The 12,160-nt window shown below is 47.9% G+C and overlaps 1 protein-coding gene across 1 annotated transcript in view; it reads right to left on the reverse strand.

Annotated features, from left to right (window-relative positions):
• Window positions 1–1,940: 1,940 nt before the first annotated feature.
• Window positions 1,941–12,160, reverse strand: part of npas4l (neuronal PAS domain protein 4 like) — a 105,402-nt gene continuing 95,182 nt past the window's right edge. The window contains exons 7-10 of the mRNA XM_059982549.1: window positions 11,868–11,977; window positions 11,465–11,600; window positions 10,147–11,069; window positions 1,941–5,538 (exon numbers count right to left, since the gene is read on the reverse strand). Of these exons, the coding sequence (XP_059838532.1) occupies window positions 5,510–5,538; window positions 10,147–11,069; window positions 11,465–11,600; window positions 11,868–11,977 (1,198 nt within the window). The 3' untranslated portion in view covers window positions 1,941–5,509. The remainder of the gene's footprint in view (window positions 5,539–10,146; window positions 11,070–11,464; window positions 11,601–11,867; window positions 11,978–12,160) is intronic.

Consider the following 12,160-nt stretch of genomic DNA (forward strand, 5'->3'; position numbering starts at 1 on the left):
GAATGACTAAGATGGAAGCATCGATGGGTGGATTAGTAAGTTCTCATAAGGTACAAAGATTGGTGCTAAAGGAAACAGTACAATACAGATCAGTTGCTAATATGAGCAGAGAAATGGCAGAATAAGTTTAATCTGCCTGAATAGGACTTGTTCCATGTTGGCAGATCAAATGTATAGGGGCAGGGACCTCAACAGATCCAAGCCCATTCATTGAAAGTGGCTGCACAGTTAGATAGACTAGTAAAGACATGAGTTTCCAACCTTTGTTTTATGCCAATTAAGCAAGCGGTTAGTGGACCAAAGGTTGGGAACCCTGGCATATTGCTTGCTTGCTCTTATTAGACAACATGATGAATTCAAAAGTCAGGAAGTAATGTTGTAGTTTAATAAACTTCCAGTTAGGCCGCATCTGGAGTAACCTTTTAAAGGAGGAAATTTTTAGCCAATGAGCAGTAAATCTGTGGAATGCACCGCCACATTCTGCAGTGGAGGCCAAATCTGTGGGTATATTCAAACTGATAGATTCCTGATCGGTCAGGGCATCGAGGGATTTGGTGAGAGGGCAGGTTTACGGGGTTGAATGGAATCCGGGATCAGCCATGATGAAATGGCAGAGCAAACTCGATGGGCTGAATGGCCTAATTCTGCTCCTTTGTCTTATGGAGTACCACATTCATATCTGGCAGCTTCATTATTAGTAATGTTACATAATCCCGTAACTGGGTCACTTACCAGCAAAGATAGAGAGGCCCGTTGAAGTCTGATGGTACTATTTTTATAAGTCTTTATTTATAAAGGGCACAAAAATAAGATTAATACAGACATTCAGATAAAATATGTCGTCAATACTCAATCTAAAAAACGCAGGTATAATAATAATCATCCATTAAGCAATAGCTCTATCGTTTGTCTAGGGGATATTGTATTGTCCGATGGAAAGATAAAAGTCACTGTCCTTTCAAGCTGCAGCTTTTTGGGTTTAAGAGAGACGGTTTTAAACTTGCCCGGGACTTTTATGAGGCCAATCCGTTGCGTTGGGGGAGTGGGTTCCCCGTTGTTAGTTCCAAGTCATTTTCCATGGTACCAGCCACCAGCCCCCAGGCAAGGGAACCAAACACACATGGCTTCCTTCAAATGGCTTCCCACTATTGCGGGATCGCTAGCGTTTCTTCTGGTGTGTCTCAAAGGGGTTGTTCCCCCAGACCGGGGGTCGGCAACCCGCGGCTCCGGAGCCACATGTGGCTCTTTTACGTCTGTGCTGCGGCTCCCTGTTGCTTTGGGAAATAATTGGTCAGTATTTAATTAAAATGTATTTTATGTTAGTTTGTTAGTTTTTGAAATGTAATTCTAAATTTGAAGATTATGGTGATCTTGTACAATCTAAATAAGACGTTGTGGCGACCCATTTCCTGACACATCCGAACCGGCTCACAATTAACCAGCGTTCAGGCTAAGGGAGATAGCCTACGGGGGTTTGTGAGTACGTGTCTTTTGCAGCATCCGCGCCCATGGGGGGCGGGTTGAGGGAGGCTTAAAAGCAAGGCTGTTTAGTTCGAATAAAGCTATCTTTGACTGCAGTTTACTGACTGCGTGTAGCACACCGCTACAACGTGTTTTTATCGCTGGCTGTCCAGAGGGGAGGTGCTGAAACGCTTTGTCGCGTGTCTGGAAGAAGTGAAAACTTTCCTGGGCAGCAAAGGGCTCACCTTTCCTGAGCTGGAACAGCCAGAGTGGCTGGAAAAGCTACACTTCATGGTAGACATGACAGCGCACCTGAACACGCTGAACACAGCTCTTCAGGGGAAAGGACGTACAGCCCTGCACATGTTGGAGGATGTTTTGGCATTCAAGCGCAAGTTGACAGTGCTTGCCAGAGATTTACAGAAAGGCACATTGTCTCACTTCCCCAATTTGAGAGAGTTCAAACAAGGTCACGACATGATAAATTCAGAGTATTTACATTCTGCAATCATCGCAATGCAAACATTGTTTGGGAAACGCTTCTGTGAGTTCAGAGAGGAAAAAAACACATTATCCTTCCCGGTCACTCCCCTAAGCATCGATCCATCTCTACTGAATACGACTGCATTGTCAGGTGTGAGTCAACCTGACCAAGTATGATAAATATTTTAATTGCCTATTATTTTACGTATATTCATATGTTTTCATTGTTCAGTGAAATAGTCTTTTTATTTTTCAGGTTGACAGCTGGCTGACGTTATTTTTGTTTTGCTGCTGGCGGCAAATTTAAGTTTGCCGTTTTTCATAAATACAAGAAGGACTCAAATAGACGTTGAGTATTTTACTTAAAAGTAACCTTCAACCCAACGTCTTTTTTTCGGAGTTCAAAATGTTTTTGTTGCATGCAGAAATGTAATTTCGTTTTCTCTGCAGGAGTTCATCAATTTCATAAATGCAACACATTATAGTTTGTTTATACATAGCATAAAGGCAAAACAAAACGTTGTATGCAGTGTTATTTCATTTTAAATGTCAAACGGGTTTTGCGGCTCGCAGTGTTTTCTTTTCTGTGGGAAATGGGTCCAAGTGGCTCTTTCAGTGGTAAAGGTTGCTGACCCCTGCCCCAGACCCTCTTTTATACTTCCTCACGGGGTCTCAGATGTCAATCAGGTTGGGATGATGCCATCCCTCTTTCAACCAGCCCACTTTGCCCGAGGGCTTGCACGTAGCATAGTCCCCAATCCATAAACGTGGTCTCCAGGAGACAATGGCCAGGTCTCTCTCATTTCTTGGGTCCTCTGAGCCAACCCAATAATGCTCTTGCGATTCTCACAAAGGAGGGGGCTCCCCCGCCCCTTCGGCCCCTCAGAGCTGTGGTGCATTCATAACAGTAAGGACGTGGGGACTTTGGAGAGGGTGCAGAAGAGACGTACTAGCGTACTGCTGGATTAGAGGTTATGTGCTATAAAGAGATGTTGGACAAGCTTGGGCTGTTTTCTCTGGAGTGGCAGAAGCTAAGGGTAACCTGACAGAAGTTGCCAGGAGTGGTGGTGGAGGCAGATAAAACACTGATGTTAAAGAGGCTTTTAAATAGGTTCACCAATGTGCAGAGAATGAGCATTTTGTAAGCAGAAGAGATTAGTTTCGTCAGGCATTTATTACTATTTTAATTAGATTGGCATAACACTGCGAGTCAAAAGACCTGATGTTGTGCTGTAGTGTTCTAAAATATCCTGCATTCTGTTTTTTTTTATCCCCAGTTATTTAATCATATTGATGTACTTGTGTATGGAATGATCTGCTTGGATGCCATGCAAACCAAATATTTTCACTGTCACCATGTCACAGCAAGAAATGAATCACTTTGGTATCCTGACCTAAAATGTTGCAGAATGCCTGGGTGTAAACTGTGTTTGATAATAATCCCCTAGAACACCTCACGATGTTTTGCCTGATGAGATGTAACATCAGAACTGGGACAACATTGTAAACACCACAGCACAGAAATGGGCCCTTTGGCCCATCTAATCTATTCCCAACCATTAATCTCCCTAGTCCCATTGACCTGCCCCCAGATCAGAGCCCTCCATATCCCTCCCATCCATGCATCCATGTACCTATCCAAACTTCTCTTCAATGCTGAAATCGACCACTTACGCCGGCAGCTCATTCTGCACTCTCACCATCCTCTGAGTGAAGATGTTCCCTTTAAATATTTCACCTTTTGCCCTTAAAACACGACCTTTAGTTGTGCTCTCACCCAACCTCAGTGGAAGAAGCCTGTTTGCATTTACCCTATCTATACCCCTCATAATTTTGTATATCACAATCAAATCTCCCCTCAATCTTCTATGTCCCAACTCAGGTCCTCCAGATCCAGCAACATCCTTGTAAATTTTCTCTGCACTCTTTCAATCTTATTTATATCTTTCCTGTAGATAGGTGACCAAAAACTGCACATAATATTCCAAGTTAGGCCTCACCCATGTCTCATACAATTTCAACGTAACATTCCAACTCCAGTACTCAATGCATTGATATATGTAGGCTAACGTGACAAAAGCCTTCTCTGGGGAGAAAGGGTGTTGTTGGGGGGACTGACACACCTCTTTGTGGTACCTGTGTAACCCATAGTAAGAGACTGACGCCAGCCACACAGCTTTCTTTGGTACAGATATATCTTTATTCATCTCCTTCCCATTCAGTAGAGCGGTGTAATTTTTTTATAGAGCGAGCAGAGTGACAGGAGCTGCAGTAACTGTCTACTCTTCTGATTGCCATGGAAAAGCAGCCAGTGCAATCTAGGGCCCCTCTCCCCCAGTCATTATCTCTTCTTTCCCCCTCCCAGAAGATACAAAAGCTTGAGAAGGCAAACCACCCAGGATCAAGAGCAACTTCTGTCTCATAGTAATGAGACTGTTGAATGGCCCTCTGAGATAAAAGGTGAACTCCTGATCTGCTCATCCACCTCATTGTGGCCTTTGCAACTGATTTGTTTACCAGTGCTGATGGTTACTGTGACACTACATTCTGCCTTCTCTTTTTCCTTTTGACTAGCTCAGTGTACTTGTGTTTGGAATGATCTGCCTCAATGGCATGTAAACAAGGTTTGTCACTGTATCTTGGGACTTGTGACAACAATAATTGGATTCCCACTCCAACCTGGTGCGGAGAGATTGCAACACCCACAGCTCAAACAGGCAAGCCTCTGGCAGTGAGACATCAGATGTGGACAGGAGAGCAGCCCGTCACTTCAGTGGTCCCTGTTCAGCCACTCTGTAGATTCAGGGACCACTATCACTCCATTCTGGACTAGCGCAGACAGGGACAGCAAAGCCCTTCCGCCAGGTGACCGACCACAGAGAGTGTCGGGCAGCTCACAGTCCATCATAACTCAGACCAGACAGGTACAGACTACACCTCTATTGCTAAGGTATGACTCAGTGACACCCTCCCTGTCACACTGCTGACTAACTACTGATCTGCCATCAAAGTACCTCCTCCTTAACTGGTGATTATTAGTCACACACTGGTTAACTGTCACTAATAACCTATTTGTTGCTGCCATGTTATTCTTTTAATAACTACTATATTACCTTTAAATTGCTGTATTACTGATTACTAATGTGTCTGCTGTTTTGTCACTAATTATTAGTTACAACTTATCGTCTGTTAGAATCACTGAAGATTCTGAAGTAAAACCTGGTATTTCATCACTTAGTAATTATTGGTTTTTGCACTACATGGTATTCTACCACAAGGTGTTCATTACAGGCTGATACAGAACTTATTGGTGTATTTTTGGTTAGGAGCTACTACAGCACACTACCCACTACACCAGCCCTCTCAGCTGTCACTGACACTCCTGTAATCTCAGCACGCATGCACAGACACGTACGTACACACACACGAGACGGTGCTGTGCTGAGCACTGGAACCATTGATACAGTGTTCTCTGTTTCGGAGAGACAAGGTTGTTCAGGTGAATCTGTCCAGCAGTTTCACACACATGGCAATGTGCCATACTGGAGGAAGTCACAGACTTGGTTTAAAACATGGACAACTCCAGGGCCCAATCTGAAAGATAAAAGATGGGATTGTCTTAGTTAGAATTAATAGTGTTAAAAGGGCACAACAATGTCTACTAGTGTACCCACAGCATCTAATGGGTGTGAACTGAGTACAAGTGCCTGACCTGCCTAGTTTGTACACTGGCTCAGCAGGTCAGTGAAGGCAGTACAGGCAATATCTAGAAGGATTAGGCCAGAATAGTGTACATTGTATCGATAGTGTACAGCCAGGGCAGACAAAGTCTAATAATGTTGAGTAAGTACAGACGATGCCCAATTATATATTCTAGGTACAGCGGTGTTTAATTATTTTGAGTACATATAGTGTACAATCCACTCACATAGCACCACATGTAATAAAAACACAGTCTCACAGTGTGCAGAGTCCAAGTAATGTTGCCTTCTATATAGTCAGTACACATGACATCTAATCATAGAAACAGACCCTATGGAAACACCTCATCTATGATCAATATCATTAAACTGATGTCCAGTGGAGGAGTTGGTACAACTGGTATCCAGTAGTGCCCAGTCAGTACACGTGACAGAGCACAGTTGACATTGTAAAGCTTTGACCAGGAAGAAAGGGTGAATGACCATGACCCTGTGGCCAGGCACAAACATAGTGCAGCACAAGTGACCGAAGACAACAGGTATCCTTCATCCAGACTTGCGTTATGGGGAGTGGGTACGTAGATGGGGGAGTGGGTACGTAGATGGGGGATTTGGGAAATGAGGGTGACTGGTCAGAAGACATGGACTGAAGGTGGATCAGGAGTTGGGGGGATGGTGAGGGATGATAAACACAAAGTTCACTGCAGATGCTGTGGTCAAATCAACATGTACAAAAAAGCTGGATGAACTCAGCAGGTCGGGCAGCATCCGTTGAAAGGAGCAGTCAACATTTCGGGTCGAGACCCTTCATCAGGACTAAAGAAGGAGGGGGCAGGGGCCCTATAAAGAAGGTTGGGGGGAGGATGGAAAACCAGTCAGAGGAAAGATCAAGGGGTGGGGGAGGGGATAGGAGGAGAGGTGAAGAAGGAATCTAAAGGGAAAGCACTGTGGGTAGTAGAAGAAGGCAGAGTCATGAGAGGTGATAGGCAACTAGAAGAGGAGACAGAGTAGAGGTGAGATGGGGAAGGGAGAGGGAGGGAATTACCGGAAGTTGGAGAATTCAATGTTCATACCAAGGAGCTGGAGACTACCCAGACGGTATATGAGATGTTGATCCTCCAACCGAAGTTTGGCCTCATCATGGCAGTAGAGGAGGCCATGTATGGACGTATCCGAATGGGAATGTGAAGGAGAGTTGAAGTGGGTGGAAACCGGGAGATCCTGTCTGTTGTGGCGGACGGAGCGTAGGTGCTCGATGAAGCTGTCCCCCAATCTGCGTCGGGTCTCACCGGTGTAGAGGAGGCCGCACCGGGAGCACCGGACACAATAGATGACCCCAACAGACTCACAAGTGAAGTGTTGCCTCACCTGGAAGGACTGTTTGGGGCCCTGAATGGTGGTAAGAGATGAGGTGTAGGGACAGGTGTAGCACTTACGTTTGCAGGGATAAGTACCAGGTGGGAGATCTGTGGGGAGGATGTGTGGACCAGGCAGTCGCGGAGGGAACAATCTCTGCGAAAAGCAGAGAGGGAAAGATGTCCTTAGTGATGGGGTCTTGTTGAAGGTGGTGGAAGTTGCGGAGGATAATATGCTGGATCTGGAGGCTGGTGGGGTGATGGGTGAGGACAAGGGGGACACGGCCCCTGTTGTGGTGACGGGAGGATGGGGTGAGGGCTGAAGTGTGGGAAATGGAGGAGATGCAGGTGAGGGCATCATTGATGACAGCAGAAGGGAAACCAAGATTCTTAAAGAGGACATTTGGGATGTCCTGGAATGGAAAGCCTCATCCTTGGAGCAGATGCGGCAGAGACGAAGGAACTGGGAATAGCGAATAGAATTTTTGCGTTTGGCAGGGTGGGAAGAGGTATAATCAAGGTAGTTATGGGAGTCAGTGGATTTATAGAAGATGTCAGTGGACAGTCTATCTCCAGAGATGGAGACCAAGAGATCGAGAAAGGAGAGAGAAGTGTCCGAGATGGACCAAGTGAATTTGAGGGCTGGGTGAAAGTTAGAGGCAAAGTCAATGAAATTGACGAACTCAGCATGGGTGCAGGAAGCAGCACCAATGTAGTCGTCAATGTATCGAAGGAAAAGTTGGGGAGCAGTACCAATATAGATTTGGAGCATAGACTGTTCCACATTACCCACGAAGAGGCAGGCATAACTGGGGCCCATGTGAGTGCCCATAGCTACACACTTGGTCTGGAGAAAGTGGGAAGAGCCAAACGAGAAGTTATTAAGTGTGAGTATCAGTTCTGCCAACCTGAGGAGTGTGGTGGTGTTGGGGAACTGGTGAAGTCTATTGTCCAGAAAGTAGCGGAGGGCTTTGAGGCCTTCTGGATGGGGAATTGAAGTGTATAAGGTTGGATATCCATTGTGAAAATGAAGTGATTGGGACCGGGGAACTGAAAGTTATTGAAGAGGTGGAGAGCATGGGATGTATCCTGGATGTAGGTGGGGAGGGACTGAACTATGGGTGACAAAATGGAGTCGAGGTAGGCAGATACAAGTTCGGTGGGATAGGAGCAGGCTGAAACTATAGGCCTACCAGGACAGTCAGGCTTATGGATCTTGGGGAGGAGGTAAAAGTGAGCAGTGAGAGGTGTGGGAATTATGAGTTTTTTGGCTGAGGATGGAAGGTCTCTGGAGTTGATAAGGGCTGTGATGGTACGGGAGACAATAGTTTGATGTTTTTTGGTTGGGTCCTGTTCCAGGGGTAAGTAAGAGAAGGTGTCAGAGTGAGGGATGAGGAGTTAGGTGTTGGAGAGTAACACACAAAATGCTGGAGGAACTCAGCAGGTCAAGCAGCATCTATGGAAATGAATAAACAGTCAATGTTTCAGGCTGAGACCCTTCATCAGGACTAGAGAAACAAGATGAAAGGTCAGAGTAAGAAGGTGGGGGGGAGGGAGGAAGAAATTCAAGGTGGTAGGTGATGCTGAAACTGGCGGGGGGGGTGAAGTAAAGAGCTGGGAGGCTGATAGGTGAAAGAGATAAAGGGCTAGGGAAGGGTTAATCTGATAGGAGAGGACAGATGACCATGGAAGAAAGGGAAGTGGGGAGCACCTGAGGGAGGTGATGGACAAGTAAGAGATGAGGTGAGAGAGAGAAATGGGAATGGTGAAGGAGAGGGCCGCTGCTGGAAGTTTGAGGAATTGATGTTTATGTCATCAGGTTGGAGGCTACCCAGGCAGAATATAAGGTGATGTTCCTCCGACCTAAGTGTGGCTTCATCGCGGCAGTAGAGGAGGCCATGGACTGACATGTCAGAATAGGAATGGGGAGTAGAATTGAAATGGGCGGCCACAGGGAGATCCCACTTTTTCTGGCAGATGGAGTGTAAGTGCTTGGTGAAATGGTCTACTAATCTACATTGAGTCTCACTGATATACAGGAGGCCACACCGCGAGCACCAGATACAGTAGATGACCCCAAAAGACTCGTAGGTGAAGTGTTGCCTCACCTGGAAGGACTGTTTGGGGAGCTGAATGGTGGTGAGGGAGGAGATGTAGGGGAAGGTGTAGCACTTGTTCCGCTTGCAAGGATAAGTACCAAAGGGAGATAAGTGGGGGAGGGATGAATGGACAAGGGGTTGCGTAGAAAACGATCCCTGTGGAAAGCAGAAAAGTGGGGGAAAGGGAAGGATGTGCTTGATGGTGGGATCCCATTGGAGATGGCGGAAGATACAGAGAATTATGTGCTGGACACAGTGGGGAGGTAGGTGAGGATGGGGAACCCTATCCCTGGAGGGGTGGTGGGAGGATGTGTTGAGGGCAGACGTGCAAAATGGAAGAGATATAGGTGAGGGCAGCATTAATGGCCTTTGAAGGAGGATATCGCTTTATTTCTGGAATGAAAAGCCTCAGCCTGATTGCAGATGCAGCAGAGACGGAGAAACTGAGAGAAGAGGATGGCATTTTTACAAGTAACAGTGGGAAGAGGTATACTCCAGGTAGCTGTGAGAATCAGCGGGTTTATAAAAGATTATCAGTAGATAAACTGTCTGCAGAGACAGAGACAAGGAGATCAAGAAAGGAGAGGAAAGTTTTGGAAATGGACTAGGTAATTTTGAGGGCAGGGTGGAAGTTGGAGGTAAAATTGATGAAGTTGACAAGCTCCGCATGGGCGCAAGAAGCACCACCAATGCAGTATAGGATTGGGAGTTGGGGAGAGGGTGGGTGAGGGGAATGGGAAAATGGGATGAGGTGTGGTCAGGAAGAGCAGAGGTGAAGATGAGGGAGGGATTGTGTGGAGGATGAGATGGGGCATTCAGGGTGTGGAGAGGACCAGAGTGAAGATGAAATGGGGTGAAAGGTCACAGAATGACAGGATGAGGAGAGAGATCATAGTGATGACAGGATGGAAGGTTTCAATAAAGAAGGGACAGGTTTGGAAGTCATGGTGTAGATGGGAGACGATGGAAGGTGATGGTGATGGGGCAGGGTTGGAGGTCAGGGATAGATCAGGGACTTGGTCTGCACTGACCCACTTGGTTACTCACCTTGGACGGAACTGTCGCGACGATAGATGTCAGGCTGGTGACCCTCCTCTGGTCCTGGGTCCCTGCAGGACTGCGTTGTGGTTCTGAGCTCGGACAGCCCAGACAGGATGAGCTCTGCCAGCTCCCTAGGTTCAGTGTTGCACCAGCCCCAAGCCTGGTGAGAGGTAAAGGGCCCCACTACCCCTATCTCCAGGGCACAAGGCGAGGGAGCAGGGCTAGTGGAGATGGAATGACTCGTCTTTCCAGCATCCTTCTGCGGGCAGGGTTTGGACCACAGGGGCAGAGTGGGTGCACCTCGCTGCTCACACTGTTCTGGTCCAAGCTCTGTATGCCACTTTGACACACCCACTCCCCACCCCTCCCCACAACCACCTTCCTCACCCTCAGCCTCTTCACCTTGGATCTCTTTACCCCAAGCCTGACCTTGGACCTCCGGCCCCCAGACCTCCTGACTCTGGATGTCTTGACCTTGGACTTCTAGACTTTGGACCTCCTGATGCCAGACCTGACCTTGTACCTCCTGACCCCAGGCTTGACCTTGGATCTCCTGACCTGCACTGAAGCCCTCGGCCAGGCGGCGGATATGCTGGGCCAGAACACAGATGTGGGACCTCTCCTGCTCGGTGTAGGGTGGGACCAGTCCTACCACAGCACACCCAACGGGTGTGGATGGGGACCCCGGAACAGTGTGAAACTCCTCCCTGCTCCAGGAGATGTTGGCTTCAGGACTATGGATGTAGGCCAACCTACCTTTGGGAGACCCACCAAGGGGGGATGAGGAACTGACTGGGGGTGAGGGGCAGTGAAGTGACTGGTCCCTGGCCCTCAAGACCTCCAGACCAGCGACCTGGGGAGTATCAGTTAATAGAAGAGAGGGGTCAGAGGGGAACAATGCCTGTCGCAGGTGAAGGGCTTCACACTCACTGTGGAGAGGAGAAAAGAGGAAGGGAGGTAAGAATGAGCACAATCCACACTCTGATTCTCTCCAAGCCTCAACCTGTGCCACCTACTGCCCCATGGTTCCACCCACCTTTCCTCTCTCTCTTCCCCAACTCACTCTGTCCCACTCTCTTCCTCTCACACTCTTTCTCAATTCTACCCCTCCTTCTCTATTCCACTCCCTCCCTCCCTCTTCTTGAATCCCGTCTTTTATATCCATCCCCTCCCCTCGCCCCTCCTACCCCTCTCCTCCTCCCCTCCCCCCTTTCCTCAAACAACCCTCTCCACCACTCCAGTCGATCTCACCCCTTGTTCTTCTCCCATTCCACCCTGCTCCACTCCCTTGTTTTCTGTGCTGTAAGAGACGGGTGCTGTATACCTGATTACGAGGTGTGAGCACTCAATGCTGCTGGTAGTGGAGAACATCTCTGCCCTGGTGAAGAGCCAGGCCCATCCAAAGTCCCGATGTTGCAAGCGGTACACAAAATCCACACTTCGCCGACCCACAGTCGACACTGCCCAAGAGAGAGTACATGGTAAAGGCCAGTATGTGAGGGACCCTTACCCCAGACTGACGGTGTGTGTGAGTGAGAGACAGAGAGACCCATCCTCTAGTGAGGTTCGTTCATGTGTGGACCCATTCCCAGTGAAAGAGTGTGTGTGTTTATTTGAGAAAGAGAGAGACCCATCTTCTGTGAAGATTAGTCGAGGCGCGCGCGCGGGAACCGTCCGTTCCCCCCCCCCCCCCCCCCGGTGAGGGTCGGCACGCGGTATATACTTACGTAGCTGCTTGTGCTGTCTGCTGCTCAGCTGCAAGTCTCCTGGGTGGATCAGACTGTACCAGGACCTGCCAGTGAGTTCAAGTGGTTGATACCCGAGGTGATACACCACACTGTAAAGATGAGATGTTCAGAGCATTACACATATCATGTATGACGCACTTCGCTATAAAAGGAGCGTTATCCTGCCCAGTGTGGGAGTACCAGTGGGACTGTAGCCCTGCCCAGTGTGGGAGTACCAGTGGGACTGTAGCCCTGCCCTGCCCAGTGTGGGAGTACCAGTGGGACTGTTGCCC

The sequence above is a fragment of the Hypanus sabinus genome, chromosome 10 (genome assembly GCF_030144855.1).
Source record: "Hypanus sabinus isolate sHypSab1 chromosome 10, sHypSab1.hap1, whole genome shotgun sequence".
In the NCBI taxonomy this organism is placed as follows: domain Eukaryota; kingdom Metazoa; phylum Chordata; class Chondrichthyes; order Myliobatiformes; family Dasyatidae; genus Hypanus; species Hypanus sabinus.